General features: G+C 43.0%; 1 protein-coding gene across 3 annotated transcripts in view; it reads left to right on the top strand.

The window, feature by feature from the left end:
- LDAH (lipid droplet associated hydrolase) overlaps window positions 1-22082 on the top strand; it is a 242756-nt gene that overhangs the window by 175808 nt on the left and 44866 nt on the right. For all 3 annotated transcript variants that reach the window (XM_077291490.1, XM_077291489.1, XM_077291488.1), the window contains exon 5: window positions 11492-11732. In XM_077291490.1, the coding sequence (XP_077147605.1) occupies window positions 11492-11732 (241 nt within the window). The remainder of the gene's footprint in view (window positions 1-11491; window positions 11733-22082) is intronic.

Raw genomic sequence — 22082 nt, 5'->3', positions numbered from 1 at the left:
TCATCCCACGGCTTATTTCTGGGAGAACAATGCGATCAGCAATTCAAAATTGGACATGCGCAACATCTGTCTGATCGGTGCCTACATACACATTAGACCGTCGGCTGACTGATATCGCCGGGTTCGGCCAACATTAGTCCAATGTGCATGGGGGCTAAATTCCTAATATTTCTGAAGGCCCTTATACAAATTAAACAAAAGTTATTTAAAACGGCTAATTTCTACCATAACAATGTATCACAGGCTGTCAAATTAACGTTTGTTCATTCCAAAGGAGGTCCAACCGAAGGACACATTGGGCATGTTGGATTCGTACAGTTGATGATAACCGTTAGCTGCATCAATGACCGGAAAAATCTAACACATCCAATGCAATCAGAGATGCGCTTTTTTTTTACAGTCAATGAACGACCGTTTGTCCTACCAACCGTTGGTCTGCTTACTTTTTTGTGTATGGAGACCGTTGTAGACGTTAGATATCTATTGGCCAAAACATTCTCCAGATCCTCTCCATAATTATTGTGCTTGATTTAACCACTTATCCCCTAAAAACCATTAGGGCAGAATGACAAAACTCCAACCTCTTTGATCCCTGTCTTCTACAATAGCAATTCTCGTAAAGTAATCCCACAGACTAAATAATCCCAAAGTCCCATTGACGAAAATGTATTTCTGGTTCCAACAATAAAATGTATTGGAATCGCTAGTCATCTGTTTGCCTGTTTCCCTTAGAAGAAAATGGGGGGAGCTGGGAACATATGTACTCATCTCTCCATTCATTTTCATCTTGATGCAATTGCTGCAGTTTAGCCAGGTGACCCTCATTCTCAACATAGGTGCAGGTTATGGAGCATCTATCAGGCTATTCTGGCATTTGTTGTAGGTATGTCATAAATATCCAAAATGGAAATATTACTCCCAGTCCTCATTATTTATTTCTAAAAACTCAACCCACTTCTATATATATAATTGTCTAAGGGGTACTTCCGTCTTTCTGTCGGCAACTTCCGTCACGGAAATCCCGCGTCGCTGATTGGTCTCGCCAGCTGCCTGTAATGTCTTCCACGACCAATCAGCAATGGGCACAGTCCGATTAGTCCCTCTGTGATGGTGTGATATGCTATGTGGGTATCATTTTGTGTATATTTCTATTTTACTTATTTTCATGGTGTTGAGTTGTTATTTGCCATCTGATATTCTCCCCACAGTTCTGTATTGTTATCTCTCAACAGGGTCAGTGAATAATGTTGTTTGTTAATATGCTAATGCCATGTTGACCTAGCTTGTTGACACAATAAGCCCCTGAGACCTTCCCCCTCCTGACCTGTGAATGAGGGGGGAGATTTGTAAACATCAGGGAGGTGAGACACAGAGGTCAGTCTGATGTGGAACCATGATGTGAAGAGCATATCAGAGAGAAAGAAGGGAATATGGACTGTTATCCTCTGTGCTGGATTGTTGGACTTTTATCCTGTTACTGAAATGCAATTGTGTTCTGGAATATTTTATCCTTTGTGTGATGGATCGTATATATGGACCTTTCGTGTTTTGCCTAAATAAAGGTCTTGGAATTGTTCACTATTCTCTTGCTCTGTTGATTGTGTGATACCGGAGAAGGAACCCGTGACACCCTCCCTACTCCCCAGCAGTCAGTGCCCGGCGCCCGCTCCATACTCCCCTCCGGTCACCGCTCACACAGGGTTAATGCCAGCGGTAACGGACCGCGTTATGCCGTGGGTAACGCACTCCTTTACCGCTGCTATTAACCCTGTGTGTCCCCAACTTTTTACTATTGATGCTGCCTATGCAGCAATAGTAAAAAGATCTAATGTTAAAAATGATTAAAAAAAAACCCTGCTATTCTCACCTTCCATCGTTCGACGATGCGCTCGCGCCTGCCGCCATCTTCCGTTCCCAGAGATGCATTGCGAAATTACCCAGAAGACTTAGCGCGCATCACCAGAGCTCCGCTGGATCCCGTCGGGTGAGTATATATATAATATATATATATATAACTATTTTTTATTTTAATTACTTTTTTTTAACAGGGATATGGTGCCCACACTGCTGTATACTACATGGGCTGTGTTATATACTGCGTGGCTGCTATATACTACGTGGCCAGTGTTAGATACTGCGTGGCCTGTGCTATATACTACGTCGCCTGTATGCCTATCTTATATACTGCGTGCCCTGTGCTATATACTACGTGCCATGTGTTATATACTGCGTGGCCTGTGCTATATACTACGTGCCCTGTGTTATATACTGCGTGCCCTGTGCTATATACTACGTGCCCTGTGTTATATAGTATGTGCCCTGTGTTATATACTGCGTGGTCTGTGCTATATACTACGTGCCCTGTGTTATATACTGCGTGAGCTGTGTTATATACTACGTCGCCTGTGTTATATACTGCGTGGCCACTGTTATATACTGCGTGGCCTGTATTAACGCATCGGGTATTCTACAATATGTATGTATGTATATAGCAGCCACATAGTATATAGCACAGGCCACGTAGTATTTGTCTGCTATATACTACATGGCTCCTACATACTACGTGGCCTGTGCTATATACTATGTGGCTGCTATATACATACATACATATTCTACAATACCCGATGCGTTAGAATCGGGCCACCATCTAGTACCTTATATTCAAGGACACCAATCAAAAACTTCAGTGTCATCAAACTAATGACATTGCTGGTTAGTAGTGATGAGCGAGTGTACTCGTTGCTCGGGTTTTCCCGAGCACGCTCGGGTGACCTCCGAGTATTTATGACTGCTCGGAGATTTAGTTTTCATGACGGCAGCTGAATGATTTACAGCTACTAGCCAGCTTAATTACATGTGGGGATTCCCTAGCAGCCAGGCAACCCCCACATGTACTCAGGCTGGCTACTAGCTGTAAATCATTCAGCTGCCATGATGAAAACTAAATCTCCAACACTAACAAATACTCGGAGACCACCTGAGCGTGCTCGGGAAAACCCGAGCAACAAGTTCACTTGCTCATCACTACTGGTTAGTAAAAAAAAAAAAAAAAAAAAATGCCTTTCTTCTTACGAGCTCACGATCTGTGGTGTAAATCGACGACTGCACATCAGCTACCTATTTGCCGATTGCTGACCATTCAATAGATTGCTAATAGGCCAAAAGAGTTTATGATGCAAATAGAACTTCTGATAATAGATAGTTAATAATAATAATAATCTTTATTTATATAGCGCCAACATATTCTGCAGTGCTTTACAGTTTAACAGTTTCAAACACAACAGTCATAGGTAACAATGTTAACAATACAGTAATAAAGCAAAATAAGACAAAATAAGACGACCCTGCTCGTGAGAGCTTACAATCTACAATGAGGTGGGGGGATACAAAGTACAGGTGTGTATTTACAATGATGTATTTACAATGATGGTCCAGCCATCTTCAGGGGGTGGGGGGTAGATGGAGATAGTGAATGGGCTACACACACACACAAACATAAAATGACTGATTAGGGAACGTGGTAGGCCGCTCTGAACAAATGAGTTTTGAGCGAGCGCCTAAAACTATGCAAGTTGTGGATGGTCCTAATATCTTGTGGTAGAGCATTCCAGAGGATTGGCACAGCACGGGAGAAGTCTTGGAGTTGGGAGTGGGAGGTACGGATTAGTGCAGAGGTTAGTCGAAAGTCGTTTGCAGAGCGTAGTGGTCGGCTAGGCCGATAGACAGAAATGAGGGAGGAGATGTAAGGCGGTGCCGCACAGTGGAGAGCTTTGTGGGTGAGAACAAGTACTTTGAATTGTATCCTGTAATGAATGGGCAGCCAGTGTAACGACTGGCGAAGAGCAGACACGTCCGAGTAACGATTAGCCAGATGGACGACCCTGGCTGCTGCATTAAGGATAGACTGGAGAGGGGAAAGTCGCGTGAGGGGGAGGCCAATTAATAGAGAGTTGCAGTAGTCCAGACGGGAGTGGATTAGGGCGACAGTGAGAGTTTTTGTTGTCTCCATGGTGAGAAAAGGGCAGATTCTAGAGATGTTCTTTAGGTGTAAGCGGCATGAGCGGGCAAGAGATTGTATGTGGGAGGTGAAGGAGAGATCGGAGTCAAACATGACACCCAGACAGCGTGCCTGCTGCCTAGGCGTTATTATGGTGCCACCCACGGAGAGGGAAATGTCAGATTTAGGGAGGCTAGTAGAAGGCGGGAGCAGAAGAAGTTCAGTTTTGGAGAGGTTGAGTTTCAGATAGAGAGCGGACATGATGTTGGAGACTGCAGACAGACAGTCAGTGGCATTCTGTAGTACAGCGGGGGTAAGGTCAGGGGATGTCGTGTATAGTTGTGTGTCATCAGCATAAAGATGGTACTGAAAGCCAAATCTGCTGATGGTCTGTCCAATTGGGGCCGTGTAGAGGGAGAAGAGAAGGGGGCCAAGGTCTGAGCCCTGAGGTACCCCGACAGTGAGAGGAAGAGGAGATGAAGTGGAGCCGGAGAACAGAACACTGTTCTTCTCTCATGGACTGTCATTGTTCGCGGCAGCATGTTTATGCAGGACGATGTGCTGCCAAGAATGATGGTTTTTAATCAAGCTTAAAAATCATTTCACCTGACGAACGAGGATTTTGTTTGTTCGTCAAGTGATCAGCAGCCTACTTACACTGCTCGCTTATCAGGAACCTTCATTATTGATAATTGTGCAGTATAAATATCTGAAGGCCCCATACTCATTAGGCTAACGTTAGTCGAAACTGCTGATTTCAGTGCGTTCAGCCAACAGTCTATTAAGTATTGAGCCCTCCTCCCATCTCTACCTCGACAGATGATATTACAGAAGAGAAGCAGCCAGCATGTCCAGATGTTTCAGATGGACAACCTTTTTGCTCTTAGATAAGTTGCGGCCATTGGAGTCTGGCAGTGGTTTTCTTATAGAGAACACAGGAGCACTCGTCAGAAATTGGTAGTTCGAAATAACTAGAGATGGTAGAGATAGCTGACAGCTATACCATTGTTCAGCCAACAACTATTTATTTTGTATGGGAACGTTAAGCTGCAGATGCACCAAGGGTGGCTCGGTTCCCAGCTAGTGCATCAATGCTTCATGTTATTCTCAACCTAGCACCACCATAATGGATTTGTATGATATCTATTCAGCGTCACTAATATCCAGTGGGGCACTCTCCACAAGGAGAAACGTTCCCCCTTAGACCCACTGAAAACAGTGACATATGAGTGCTGGACTAATGCCATCGAAGAACATGGGTGTGCCGCTAGGCTGAAAATAATGCAAGGGATCAGCACGTTAGGGAACCATTACATAGTCACGTAGGTTGAATAAAGACCTAAGTCCATCAAAGTTCAACCTTTCTCCACCAACTGTACATTTCGTCACTAATCTAGCTATAACTTAAAAATTCAAAGTTGATTTCGTAAGTGATGGAAAATCCATTTGCCTCTAGAAAGATGTGTTGACATCTCTTTTCTACACTAACAAGGAAAATGATAGATTTCGTGGTACTAAATCTCATGGCAGGTTCCCCGCAAATGGTTTTAACCCTTGAGATCCCCACCGATCCCAAGAATGGAGCCCTGAAATGGACAATATACAGCACTCAGCTTTTTCTTACAGGCTGATAGACAATGAATGGAGCGTTGGTCACGCACTCCCAACAGGGCATTTCGGAGTCCTGTTCTTGGTAATATTGGGGGTCCTAGCAGTCGCACCCACACCAATCCACAAGTTATCACCTATCTAGTGATACTTTTCAGTGGTGGTCATAACTCTTTATTCTGTGGATTAGCATTTGTCATCTCAGCATTTCTACAACAAGGACACATTAAGATTTTTCTGGTCTTTTTTTGCAGATGTAATAGAAGTAATACAACTTTTTTAAATATTTTTTTTGTTCCCCTATCCAAAAATGTCTATTTTATGCCAATCAGTCCTTCATTTTCCTTTTTTTAATGCATGCCAACAATAACATACAGGTAATATATCTATATAAGCCCAGGAGCGTACTTGGCGCAGCTTGATTCTCCAGCACACATCCCGTACACCGATCCTCAAAGTGGTCCTTAGATATTTTGCCCCGAAAAAAGAAAAAAAAATAGAAAAACTAATATTAATAATAATTCTATCCGTTTTGTACTGATACCAAACATCTAAGAGAAGCCGAATTTTCCAAACTGTTAAATTTGGAGGTTTATAATTCTGCGCCCCGAGCACAAAAAAAAACCGAGAGGAGAACTTTAATCCGTTGACATTTTAATGTTTTACAAATATGTTTATAACCGAAGTAGCCGAGGTTTATTAGCGTATAGATTTCATACGGTAAGGTGGAATGTGTTAGGTTCTCGGCGTACAGCGTGTTATTCTAGATGGGCCCGCTTTGATGCTGCTGTAATATAAGAAAATTGTGTCTGTTTTGTCATGTGCGTTAACTTGGATGGCCTCTCGGCACAGCTGTGTTAGTACAGCTACGAGTCTTTCCTTGACCCTAGTTTTCTTGCCTCGAGGTTTTTCTTCATTCCGACAGGGGGAAGAAATTTTGATTAATGTGACACTCTGTCAAATTTGGACACCAGATTACTATTAAGTGCATCATTATGTTATCTCGCAAAAATGTACCGCCGTCCTACCTGACAGATATAATAGCGCGCAAGTAAAATAGCAGAAAGCGGAAAGTAAGTAACACAAGGGATGTGCTCAGATATATCAAAGTTAATGTTCACTTCTGACAGACAGACAACCTTAGGTCTTAGTAAATCTTCCCGGAGTCTGTTTTATATATAACAGATTCATTGGAGATTTCCTCATCATTTTTTTATTTTATTTTTTTCCTGGGGATAATAGACCATTAGGATTTTGTTTAAAAAATGTGAGATTTAGGGCTCGATTAATCATTTACGTGTTTTTTTTAAAGGTCACTTCACTTATCTATATTTTTGTCACGTGCATGGGATATCCGTTGACATTCCATCCTCCAATTTGTTCACAATGGGAAAAACTGGATAGGAAAAATGCGCACAGATAGGCACTAAAGTAAGGAGCAAGAAAGCGGTGAGAGTGATGGTAGAGCTCACCTGTAAGGGTTGTGTAAGGAAACAACACCTGCAGAAGCCTGATGTGCTGTGGTTGCAGCCGCGTGGGTGAAAGAGAACAAGATAGAGGTGAGAGTGATGGTAGAGCTCACCTGTAAGGGTTGTGTAAGGAAACAACACCTGCAGAAGCCTGATGTGCTGTGGTTTCAGCCGCGTGGGTGAAAGAGATCAAGATAGCGGTGAGAGTGATGGTAGAGCTCACCGGTAAGGGTTGTGTAAGGAAACAACGCCTGTAGAAGCCTGATGTGCTGTGGTTGCAGCCCCGTGGGTGGAAGAGAGCAAGATAGAGGTGAGAGTGATGGTAGAGCTCACCTGTAAGGATTGTGTAAGGAAACAACACCTGCAGAAGCCTGATGTGCTGTGGTTGCAGCCGCGTGGGTGAAAGAGATCAAGATAGCGGTGAGAGTGATGGTAGAGCTCACCGGTAAGGGTTGTGTAAGGAAACAACGCCTGTAGAAGCCTGATGTGCTGTGGTTGCAGCCCCGTGGGTGGAAGAGAGCAAAATAGAGGTGAGAGTGATGGTAGAGCTTACCTGTAAGGGTTGTGTAAGGAAACAACACCTGTAGAAGCCTGATGTGCTGTGGTTGCAGCCCCGTGGGTGGAAGAGAGCAAGATAGCGGTGAGAGTGATGGTAGAGCTCACCGGTAAGGGTTGTGTAAGGAAACAACGCCTGTAGAAGCCTGATGTGCTGTGGTTGCAGCCCCGTGGGTGGAAGAGAGCAAGATAGCAGTGAGAGTGATGGTAGAGCTTACCTGTAAGGGTTGTGTAAGGAAACAACGCCTGTAGAAGCCTGATGTGCTGTGGTTGCAGCCCCGTGGGTGGAAGAGAGCAAGATAGCAGTGAGAGTGATGGTAGAGCTTACCTGTAAGGGTTGTGTAAGGAAACAACGCCTGTAGAAGCCTGATGTGCTGTGGTTGCAGCCCCGTGGGTGGAAGAGAGCAAGATAGCGGTGAGAGTGATGGTAGAGCTTACCTGTAAGGGTTGTGTAAGGAAACAACACCTGTAGAAGCCTGATGTGCTGTGGTTGCAGCCCCGTGGGTGGTAGAGATCATTGTATAAATAACAGTTTGGCAAAGCATAGATGTGCGCGCTGCGCTTATGGAAAGGATGAGCTCCGGAGAGTATAGACAAGGTTTTTTTATTAACCAACGATCTTCGCCGCCAAATTGGCGTTTTTTCAGAGTGAAAACCCACATTTTTTTACCTTAAAAGAAATACGGCAAAACAGGTTGGTGAATAAAAAAAATCTTGTTTATTCTCTCTGGAACTCATCCTTTCCGTGAACTCAGCCCGCACATAATGATAGTCTAATATTTTCCAAATCCAAATGAATTTTGCGCAAAAAAAAACCCAACATAATTTTTGTCTTTAACCCCTTAATGACCTTGCGATTTTCCATTTTTGCGCTTTTGTTTGTTCCTCCCCTTCATCCCAGAGCCATAACCTTTTTATTTTTCCGTCAATATGGTCATGTGAGGGCTTGTTTTTTGCGGGCCGAGTTGTACTTTTGAAAGAAACCATTAATTTTACCATATCATGTACTGGAAAATGGGAAAAAATTCCAAGTGCTATGAAATTGCAAAAAGAGTTCAATTTAAATTTTTTTTAAATTTATTTACTATGTTCGTGGTAAAATCGACCTGGAAATATGATTCCCCAGGTTTTTTTGGAATTTAAGTGGTGAAAAAAGATTCTGAAATTTGTAAGAAAAAGAATTTTCGCTTACGTCACCATATTCCAAGACCCGTAGCAATTTCATTTTTCGGGATCTGAGACAGGGCGAGGGCTTATTTTTTGCAGCTTGAGCTGACGTTTTTATTTATATCATTTTGGGGTAGATTTGATGTTTTGGTCGCCTCTTATTGCATTTTATTACAGTGTTGCAATGGTCAAAAAAAGCCTTTAATTCTGGCATTTTGATTTCTTTCTCATTACACTGTTTACACATCTGATTAATTATTTTTAGTTTTTGATAGATCTGACATTTCTGAAGACACCGATACCAAATATATGTATTTTTTATTGTCAGTGGGGCAAAGGGGGTGATTTGAACTTTTGTGGGGGGGGGGGGTTATTCTTATTTTTTCAGATTTTTAAAAAGTGGGTTTTTGTCACACTTTTTACTGACAACAATAGTCCCCTTAGGAGACTTGAAGCTTTGATCATCCGATCATGATCTCCTATGAAATCTGGCCACAGGACCACATCAAAGGCATGGATATGAACTTTGACGTAAATATACATTAAACATCGTGAATGGGAATCTGAGGTCAGCATGAGGTAGAGGCTGAGAAACAGAATTCAGAGACATGACATTTATTAGGCTGTGTGCTGTTGTTTCTTTACAATGAGTGAGTTATCACCAGGAGATTATCACTGCCTGGACAACCACTCCTGTGAGCCCTGGTCTGACCGCGCCCCCTCTGATAAGCAGCTCACTGTCAATAGATAATATACCGTACATAGAAAGCTGTGCTGTGGGCGCTATGCTTCATACTACATCTAAGAACTCTGATTGTGTCACAACGGCTGCACCCATTAAACTAAGTGATACATCATTGTAATCAGGGTCTCTTTTCCTACATTATGCTGCTGTCAGATGAGGCAGCAAAATCCTAGTGACAGATTCCCTTTAAATGGAATTTGCAGTCCAATCTGCAGGCACCACCATGTTGTAAAGCAGAAGATAGGACTGGACCACTGGACCGAAAATCCCAGAAAGAGCAGAGGATTAAATGATTAAAACACAGGATATACTGGATCTTTTCTCACAGAACTATATATCAATCTACTCCGCTGCTCCTGCTTTATAACATGGTGCTTGTAGACTGGAGTTCATTTTCACTGTGACCTTTTCTGCGATTTTTTTTTTTTTTGGCCAAAAAATCACGTATCCTGCTGAAAAAAAATCTCATAAAAATGTTCACAAAAATTTCAGACATCCCTGAAAATTCCCTCCACATTTGTACAAATATGGAGCCACTTTTTTAAAATACGCAATTGATGAATCGGCAGAAAATGTTTGGAAACCCCTCCCAAAGTGGGTGGTCCAGTATGGAGGCTTTCCTGGATGGGATTGGGGGCGAGGTTTAATGATTTACTGCCAACAGCAGTAAGTATGCAAAGAAAGTACACCCTCCCACCCCGTTCATCAGTGCTGCACGTGGGTTAGATTCTCGCTCTGTAATTGTGCGCAACTTTTTCTTCTGTTCCAAAAACTGACAGATAAAGGACCCCAGACAGACCCCACGATAACGGGGGACCCCTCTGCTTCCATTCGCATGATTTATTCAATCAATTAAAATTTTTTACATTATTGCTTATGTTAATCTCCCATTAATCTCCTATTTCACGGAAATGTGAACATAGCCTGACAAGGGTTGGATTTCACTGTAAAATCAGACTCCACACAGAATATCTGCTAATTTACGGACAGGACGCTCTGTGCCAGTGTCTGGTGGACTGTGGGAATCTCATCTTCACTCTGCCCCCTAGTGGTGCATTATCTTATCTATCTGTTTTTCTATCATGTACCTTTCTTTATCTTTTTTTCTTTCTTTCTTTCTTTCTTTCTTTCTTTCTTTCTTTCTTTCTTTCTTTCTTTCTTTCTTTCTTTCTTTCTTTCTTTCTTTTTCTTTCTTTCTTTCTTTCTTTCTTTCTTTCTTTCTTTCTTTCTTTCTTTCTTTCTTTCGTTCCTTCTTTTTTCCCTTTCTTTCATTCTTTATTTCTCATATCTATTCATCGATCTTTTCGATGAGTATATCAATTAAGTCAATTTCACTTTTTATCAATCTGTTTATCTACTGTACCTAATATTATATTTTTCACCTTTAGGGTCATTTTTTCCCATAAATACATGTGTCTTAGGTTAAAAAATATATATTTTTTGCAATTGAGTTTCATTAAAAATGTTGCACGGCTTGCCTTCTATTGCCTCCGTGTTGCACGGTCTATGGCTGGCTGCAAAAAAAGTCAACTGAGAGTCCGTCAGATTCAGTCTCCACAAGAAGAAATGGAATTACTTTATTACTATTACCTTTATCAAAAGGGCTTTCCATTTTCGGAAAACACCTATCCCTTGACAAAACAACTGTGCTTCACTCACCCTCCATGGGTCCAGCAGTGAATCACCGCCACTCCTCTCGGTGTCTGATATTGTCTGCAGAGCTGATGTCACATCCTCCGTTAGCTAAGCGGCTATGTTCATGCCTTCCATGTGGGATCCTACTGCCAAAAGAGGAGAAGAAGCCATGACCTAGTCGGAATTGACTTTTTGGGATGTTCTTATATTTTTCTTATTTCATTCATGATGAGCCCGGCATATGTTGGTATTGTAGGTGAGTTGGAGAACACTGGAGAAGTCGCCTTTACAACATTCTCAATTTATTTTCTTTAGGTTTTGAAGTCCATTTTGCTGTTTCCAACAATTGAGCGGATGGCACAGTCTCCACAGGGCAAGATAATGACGCCATTGTTGTGCAACCTGCGGTACGTGGTGTATATGCCACTGTATCTGCTCTCCTTCTTACCAGAAGTGATGAAGACCTACCTGGTGAAGTTAGCCCTGCATGGGATCAAGTCTGTGGATGAAACATCGGTGGTGGCCTCGCTGAATCTGTTTAGAATGGAGTGTGCCGGTAAGTGTGGTATTAACTCTTATTAATTATATAAATTCATGGCCGAAGGTGTTGGCACCCTTTAAATTTTTAATCATTTTCCCCAGAAAATTAATGCAATTACACATGTTTTGTTATACGCGTTTATTTCCTTTGTGTGTATTGGAACAACACGAAAAAAGATAAATTCGACATAATTTCACACACAACCCCAAAAATGGGCCAGACAAAATTGTTAGAACCATTCCAAAATTGTAGGTAAACAACTTTGTTTCAATCATGTGATGCTTGTTCAAACGCACCTGTGGCAAGTAACAGGTGTGGATAATATGAATATCACACCTGAAACCAGATAAAAAAGGGGAGAAGGTGACTCAGTCTTTGCATTGTCCATCTGTGTGTGCCACACGAAGCATGGCGAACAGAAAGAGGAGAAGAGAACTGTCTGAGGACTTGTTGAAAAATATCAATATTCTCAAGGATACAAGTCTATATCAAGATATCCTGATTTTCCTTTGTCCATGGTGAGCAACATAATTAAGTTTACAACCCATTGCACTGTAGCTAATCTCCCTGGACATGGACTGCAGAGAAAAATTGATGAAAGGTTGCAACACAGGATAGTCCAGTTGGTGGGTAAGCAGCCCCAATCAAGTTTCAAAGAAAATCAAGCTGTTGTGCAGCCTCAAGTTGCATCATTGTCAGCACAAACTATATGGCAGGAGACCCAGGGAATCCAACTGCTGACACAGAGACATAAAAAGCTAGGTTGCAGTTTGCCAAAATGTACATGAGTAAACCAAAATCCTTCTGGAAAAGAGTCTTGTGGACAGATGAGACGAATATAGAGATTTTTTGGTAAAGCACATCATTCTACTGTTTTCTGAAAACAGAAAAGAACACAGTACCTACAGTCAAATATGGTGGAGGTTTCAAGATATATTGAGGTTGTTTTTCTGCCTCTGGTACTGAGTGCCTTGCCTGTGTGCAACACATCAAGAAGTCTGAAGCACCCATAAATGGATGAAAACAAATCACTGGAGAGTTCTGAAGTGGCCATCAATGAGTCCGGGTCTAAATCCCACACCTGTGGAGAGGTCTAAAAATTGTTGTTGGGAGAAGGCACCCTTCAACTATGAGAGACCTGAGGCAGTTTGCAAAAGAAGAGTGGTCCAAATTTCCAGTTGAGAGGTGTACGAAGCTTTTTGATGTGTGCAACCAAATATTAAGATGAGCGTGCCAACAATTTTCTCCAACCCATTTTTGGAGCTCTGTGTGAAATTATGTCCAATTTGCCTTTGTTTCTCTGTTTTTTTCTATTTTTACAGTGCACACAAAAGAAATTAAACGTGTAATTTTCTGGAAAAATATTTCATTTTCTGGCACAATTTAATGGATGCCAACACTTTCGGCTATAACTGTACAGACGTGTGCCCCATGTGTACCCCAAATGTATACCTACAGGACGTCTAGATAGGAAAGCATACTGACAATACCGCACATATCCAGGACAGGATTTTATCCTCTGGAAGTAAATAGGAGGTCAATAGCAAAATATTGTCAACAAGCCGAGATCTTGGGTATACTATACCACACAGGAGAGCTGACATCCTCTATATACTACACCACACAGGAGAGCTGACAGATCCTCTATATACTACATCACACAGGAGAGCTGACAGATCCTCTATATACTACATCACACAGGAGAGCTGACAGATCCTCTATATACTACACCACACAGGAGAGCTGACAGATCCTCTCTATATACTACACCACACAGGAGAGCCGACAGATCCTCTATATACTACACCACACAGGAGAGCTGACAGATCCTCTATATACTACACCACACAGGAGAGCTGACAGATCCTCTATATACTGCACCACACAGGAGAGCTGACAGATCCTCTATATACTACACCACACAGGAGAGCTGACAGATCTCCTCTATATACTACACCACACAGGAGAGCTGACAGATCCTCTATATACTACACCACACAGGAGAGCTGACAGATCCTCTATATACTGCACCACACAGGAGAGCTGACAGATCCTCTCTATATACTACACCACACAGGAGAGCCGACAGATCCTCTATATACTACACCACACAGGAGAGCTGACAGATCCTCTATATACTGCACCACACAGGAGAGCTGACAGATCCTCTCTATATACTACACCACATAGGAGAGCTGACAGATCCTCTATATACTACACAACACAGGAGAGCTGACAGATCCTCTATATATTACACCACACAGGAGAGTTGACAGATCCTCTATATACTACACCACACAGGAGAGCTGACAGATCCTCTATATACTGCACCACACAGGAGAGCTGACAGATCCTCTCTATATACTACACCACACAGGAGAGCTGACAGATCCTCTCTATATACTAAACCACACAGGAGAGCTGACAGATCCTCTATATACTACACAACACAGGAGAGCTGACAGATCCTCTATATACTACACCACACAGGAGAGCTGACAGATCCTCTATATACTACACCACACAGGAGAGCTGACAGATCCTCTATATACTACACCACACAGGAGAGCTGACAGATCCTCTATATACCACACCACACAGGAGAGCTGACAGATCCACTATATACTACACCACACAGGAGAGCTGACGGATGCTCTATATACTACACCACACAGGAGAGCTGAGAGATCCTCTATATACTACACCACACAGGAGAGCTGACAGATCCACTATATACTACACCACACAGGAGAGCTGACAGATCCTCTATATACTACACCACACAGGAGAGCTGACAGATCCTCTATATACTACACCACACAGGAGAGCTGACAGATCCTCTATATACTACACCACACAGGAGAGCTGACAGATCCTCTATATACTACACCACACAGGAGAGCTGACAGATCCTCTATATACTACACCACACAGGAGAGCTGACAGATCCTCTATATACTACACCACACAGGACAGCTGACAGATCCTCTATATACTACACCACACAGGAGAGCTGACAGATCCTCTATATACTACACCACACAGGAGAGCTGACAGATCCACTATATACTACACCACACGGGAGAGCTGACAGATCCTCTATATACTACACCACACGGGAGAGCTGACAGATCCTATATATACTACACCACACAGGAGAGCTGACAGATCCTCTATATAATACACCACACAGGAGAGCTGACAGATCCTCTCTATATACTACACCACACAGGAGAGCCGACAGATCCTCTATATACTACACCACACAGGAGAGCTGACAGATCCTCTATATACTACACCACACAGGAGAGCTGACAGATCCTCTATATACTGCACCACACAGGAGAGCTGACAGATCCTCTATATACTACACCATACAGGAGAGCTGACAGATCCTCTATATACTACACCACACAGGAGAGCTGACAGATCCTCTATATACTACACCACACAGGAGAGCTGACAGATCCTCTATATACTGCACCACACAGGAGAGCTGACAGATCCTCTCTATATACTACACCACACAGGAGAGCCGACAGATCCTCTATATACTACACCACACGGGAGAGCTGACAGATCCTCTATATACTGCACCACACAGGAGAGCTGACAGATCCTCTCTATATACTACACCACATAGGAGAGCTGACAGATCCTCTATATACTACACAACACAGGAGAGCTGACAGATCCTCTATATATTACACCACACAGGAGAGTTGACAGATCCTCTATATACTACACCACACAGGAGAGCTGACAGATCCTCTCTATATACTACACCACACAGGAGAGCCGACAGATCCTCTATATACTACACCACACAGGAGAGCTGACAGATCCTCTATATACTACACCACACAGGAGAGCTGACAGATCCTCTATATACTGCACCACACAGGAGAGCTGACAGATCCTCTATATACTACACCATACAGGAGAGCTGACAGATCCTCTATATACTACACCACACAGGAGAGCTGACAGATCCTCTATATACTACACCACACAGGAGAGCTGACAGATCCTCTATATACTGCACCACACAGGAGAGCTGACAGATCCTCTCTATATACTACACCACACAGGAGAGCTGACAGATCCTCTATATACTGCACCACACAGGAGAGCTGACAGATCCTCTCTATATACTACACCACATAGGAGAGCTGACAGATCCTCTATATACTACACAACACAGGAGAGCTGACAGATCCTCTATATATTACACCACACAGGAGAGTTGACAGATCCTCTATATACTACACCACACAGGAGAGCTGACAGATCCTCTATATACTGCACCACACAGGAGAGCTGACAGATCCTCTCTATATACTACACCACACAGGAGAGCTGACAGATCCTCTATATACTACACAACACAGGAGAGCTGACAGATCCTCTATATACTACACCACACAGGAGAGCTGACAGATCCTCTATATACTACACCACACAGGAGAGCTAACAGATCCTCTATATACTACACCACACAGGAGAGCTGACAGATCCTCTATATACCACACCACACAGGAGAGCTGACAGATCCACTATATACTACACCACACAGGAGAGCTGACGGATGCTCTATATACTACACCACACAGGAGAGCTGAGAGATCCTCTATATACTACACCACACAGGAGAGCTGACAGATCCTCTATATACTACACCACACAGGAGAGCTGACAGATCCACTATATACTACACCACACAGGAGAGCTGACAGATCCTCTATATACTACACCACACAGGAGAGCTGACAGATCCTCTATATACTACACCACACAGGAGAGCTGACAGATCCTCTATATACTACACCACACAGGAGAGCTGACAGATCCTCTATATACTACACCACACAGGAGAGCTGACAGATCCTCTATATACTACACCACACAGGAGAGCTGACAGATCCTCTATATACTACACCACACAGGACAGCTGACAGATCCTCTATATACTACACCACACAGGAGAGCTGACAGATCCTCTATATACTACACCACACAGGAGAGCTGACAGATCCACTATATACTACACCACACGGGAGAGCTGACAGATCCTCTATATACTACACCACACGGGAGAGCTGACAGATCCTCTATATACTACACCACACTGGAGAGCTGACAGATCCTCTATATAATACACCACACAGGAGAGCTGACAGATCCTCTATATACTACACCACATAGGAGAGCCGACAGATCCTCTATATACTACACCACACAGGAGAGCTGACAGATCCTCTATATACTACACCACACAGGAGAGCTGACAGATCCTCTATATACTACACCACACAGGAGAGCTGACAGATCCTCTATATACCACACCACACAGGAGAGCTGACAGATCCACTATATACTACACCACACAGGAGAGCTGACGGATGCTCTATATACTACACCACACAGGAGAGCTGAGAGATCCTCTATATACTACACCACACAGGAGAGCTGACAGATCCTCTATATACTACACCACACAGGAGAGCTGACAGATCCTCTATATACTACACCACACAGGAGAGCTGACAGATCCTCTATATACTACACCACACAGGAGAGCTGACAGATCCTCTATATACTACACCACACAGGAGAGCTGACAGATCCTCTATATACTACACCACACAGGAGAGCTGACAGATCCTCTATATACTACACCACACAGGACAGCTGACAGATCCTCTATATACTACACCACACAGGAGAGCTGACAGATCCTCTATATACTACACCACACAGGAGAGCTGACAGATCCACTATATACTACACCACACGGGAGAGCTGACAGATCCTCTATATACTACACCACACGGGAGAGCTGACAGATCCTCTATATACTACACCACACAGGAGAGCTGACAGATCCTCTATATAATACACCACACAGGAGAGCTGACAGATCCTCTATATACTACACCACACAGGAGAGCCGACAGATCCTCTATATACTACACCACACAGGAGAGCTGACAGATCCTCTATATACTACACCACACAGGAGAGCTGACAGATCCTCTATATACTACACCACACAGGAGAGCTGACAGATCCTCTATATACTACACCACACAGGAGAGCTGACAGATCCTCTATATACTACACCACACAGGAGAGCTGACAGATCCTCTATATACTACACCACACAGGAGAGCTGACAGATCCTCTATATACTACACCACACAGGAGAGCTGACAGATCCTCTATATAATACACCACACAGGAGAGCTGACAGATCCTCTATACACTACACCACACAGGAGAGCTGACAGATCATCTATATACTACATCACACAGGAGAGCTGACAGATCCTCTATATACTACACCACACAGGAGAGCTGACAGATCCTCTATATACTACACCACACAGGAGAGCTGACAGATCCTCTATATACTACACCACACAGGAGAGCTGACAGATCCTCTATATACTGCACCACACAGGAGAGCTGACATATCCTCTATACACTACACCACACAGGAGAGCTGACAGATCCTCTATACACTACACCACACAGGAGAGCTGACAGATCCTCTATACACTACACCACACAGGAGAGCTGACAGATCCTCTATATACTACACCACACAGGAAAGCTGACAGATCCTCTATATGATACACCACACAGGAAAGCTGACAGATCCTCTATATGATACACCACACAGGAGAGCTGACAGATCCTCTATATACTACACAACACAGGAGAGCTGACAGATCCTCTATATACTACACCACACAGGAGAGCTGACAGATCCTCTATATACTACACCACACAGGAGAGCTGACAGATCCTCTATATACTGCACCACACAGGAGAGCTGACAGATCCTCTATATACTACACCACACAGGAGAGCTGACAGATCCTCTATATACTACACCACACAGGAGAGCTGACAGATCCTCTATATACTACACCACACAGGAGAGCTGACAGATCCTCTATATACTACACCACACAGGAGAGCTGACAGATCCTCTATATACTACACCACACAGGAGAGCTGACAGATCCTCTATATACTACACCACACGGGAGAGCTGACAGATCCTCTATATAATACACCACACAGGAGAGCTGACAGATCCTCTATACACTACACCACACAGGAGAGCTGACAGATCATCTATATACTACATCACACAGGAGAGCTGACAGATCCTCTATATACTACACCACACAGGAGAGCTGACAGATCCTCTATATACTACACCACACAGGAGAGCTGACAGATCCTCTATATACTACACCACACAGGAGAGCTGACAGATCCTCTATATACTGCACCACACAGGAGAGCTGACAGATCCTCTATACACTACACCACACAGGAGAGCTGACAGATCCTCTATACACTACACCACACAGGAGAGCTGACAGATCCTCTATACACTACACCACACAGGAGAGCTGACAGATCCTCTATATACTACACCACACAGGAAAGCTGACAGATCCTCTATATGATACACCACACAGGAAAGCTGACAGATCCTCTATATGATACACCACACAGGAGAGCTGACAGATCCTCTATATACTACACCACACAGGAGAGCTGACAGATCCTCTATATACTACACCACACAGGAGAGCTGACAGATCCTCTATATACTACACCACACAGGAGAGCTGACAGATCCTCTATATACTGCACCACACAGGAGAGCTGACAGATCCTCTATATACTACACCACACAGGAGAGCTGACAGATCCTCTATATACTACACCACATAGGAGAAATCCTCGATATAGTACAGACGATTCTTTCCTTCTGAGCTTTTTTTTATTTATTTTAAGACTTTTCCCTTTAAAGAAAATAATGTTTTTTGTTACCCCTTCCAGTTTTCACCCTATACATTAAAAAGGCTAATTCTTATGCTTTAACTTACTGAGTTTGATGATAGTTTCTCATACTCCTATGACTGAGGCTGATCGTGGAATTACCCCTTAGAAGAAACCGATAATCTGGTAACGCGCGGTGGACTAAGTTCTGACAATCAACCTAGGGACAGCACAATAGAGGGATAGACACACATTGCCACTGTTGTCATGTGCACGAAGCAGCGATCATCCCTGTGCAGCACGAGCCATACTAGTGATGCTTCTCACAGTAACTAGCTGCACCCAGCATTCTCTGTCTCCGTGTAGTTTGCCATCTGATCAGTCAGCTTACTCGTGCTGGCAAACACTGCATGTCTATTGTAATACTCAGTGATGCAGTAAGAGGTTGGCATCTTTATGGTAAACCAATTCATCAACCGTTAGAATGGTAGCTGCGCTATCATCATTAATATCATCATTAATATCGTGTATGACAATGAAATGATCCCACTGGAAGGATTGAATTGCCTTATAGTGTTGCATCATATGGTTAACATACTGTTATAACAATCAGGGTGAGTGATGGCTATTTATGCTACTCCTTAATCTCTATCATTTATCTTTCACATTGTGAATGTAATTTTGGCAGTATAGAATCATAGAATCTAGAATAATAGAGCTGGAAGAGACCCCCAGGGTCATCATGTCCAACCCCCTGCTCAATGCAGGATTCACTAAATCATCTCAGACATATGACTGTCCAGCCTCTGTTTATAGACTTCCATTGAAGGAGAACTCACCACCTCTCGTGGCAGCCTGTTCTACTCATTGATCACCTTCACTGTCAAAATGTTTTTTCTAATATCTAATCTATATCTTCTCCCTTTCAGTTTCATCCCATTGCTTCTCGTGCTTCCATGTGCTAATGAGATTAATGATGATCCTTCTACACTGTACTGTGACATCCCTTCAGATATTTGTAGACAGATATTATGTCTCCTCTTAGTCTTCTTTTTTGCAAGCTAAACATTCCCGGATCCTTTAACTGTTCCTCATAGGACATACTTTGCAGTACACTCACCATCCTGGTAGCTCTTCTCTGAACTTTCTCCAGTTTTTCAATGTCTTTTTTTAAAATGTGGTGCCCAGTACTGGACACAGTATTCCAGATGAGGTCTGACCAAAGAGGAGTAGAGGGCAATAATGACTTCACGTGATCTAGACTGTATGCTTCTGTTAATATATCCCAGAATTGTATTTGCCTTTTTTCACTGCTGCATCACACTGTTGACTCATGTGCAGTCTGTGATCTATTAGTATACCCAAGTCTTTTTCACATGTGCTGTTGCTTAGTTCTATTCCTCCCATTCTGTAGATGTAATGTTCGTTTTTCTTGCCCAGATGTAGAATCTTGCATTTCTCCCTATTAACCCCTTTCTGACATCGGGCGTAAATGTAAGCCGGTGTCGGACTCCCCTGTTTGGTGGGGGCATCGGCTCTCAGCCCGCATCTTTCTGGGCACATGTCAGCTGATCTATACAACTGACATGTGCCCACAACAGCCGTGGGTGGAATCACGATCCACCCACGGATTTTAACCCATGAAATGCCGTTGTCAATTTAACTCTTGATTCCGGCAAGTGCCCCGAAAACCCCACCCATCAGTGACCCCGTCACATGATCGTGGGTTACCAATGGGTTGGCATGACAACCAGAGATCTCCAGCAGACCTCTATGGTTGTCACTGCCGGATTGCTATGACCGCCGCCAGAAAGCTGCCAATCAGTGATGTGGGCTGGGTCATTCCGAGCTCAGCATTCAGAGAACTGCTATTTCAACAGATGATAAAATATGGATTGTATCAAAACTGCAGCAAGAAGCCCAGTAAGTAACACATCACTGGAATCAGGGCAAAAACATGGTGACACATTCTCTTGAAATTCAAATTTTCCTAATAAAGTCTGCAATGAAACATAGTCCGAAAAATAAAAGCAGTATTCACAAGTCTGTTTTGTTTTAAATTGGTGCTCAAAAAATAAAATAATGATATACTGACTCCATCCCTATAGCATCTTATTTATTGGAACTATTGCAAAGATTACATAGGAAACTAAATTGGACCTTTAATTTATTTTTAATTGTGATGTCATATGAATGTCAACAACAAATTACACATGGACGTGAGGCACACGATGAACTAAGCTCAGCCTAAAATCCATTTATTTATTTATTTTTGCTTGAACTAAAATCCATCTTTTTTTTTTCTCCTCTGCTCATTTATCTCTGTTGCCCACAAAAAGATCTTATTAGATTGCAAAGGAATAAACATTTACTTTCAAAAGCCACAGGAGGTGGAAATGGCTCCGGAGGCTATTTCCAGGAGAAGATGGTTAACCAGAAGAGAAAAAAAAAGCGAGAAAATCCATATTCCATCTCTCAGGTGTCAGCCGGAAATGACGGCAGATCACATAAGGGCAGGATGTGTTATCTAAAAATGGGTGACAGAATTAGATGTCTATA

This window comes from Ranitomeya variabilis, chromosome 2 (genome assembly GCF_051348905.1).
Source record: "Ranitomeya variabilis isolate aRanVar5 chromosome 2, aRanVar5.hap1, whole genome shotgun sequence".
Lineage (NCBI taxonomy): Eukaryota > Metazoa > Chordata > Amphibia > Anura > Dendrobatidae > Ranitomeya > Ranitomeya variabilis.
The sequence above is the reverse complement of the archived record's forward strand: the minus strand, read 5'-3'. Positions and strand labels throughout refer to the sequence as shown.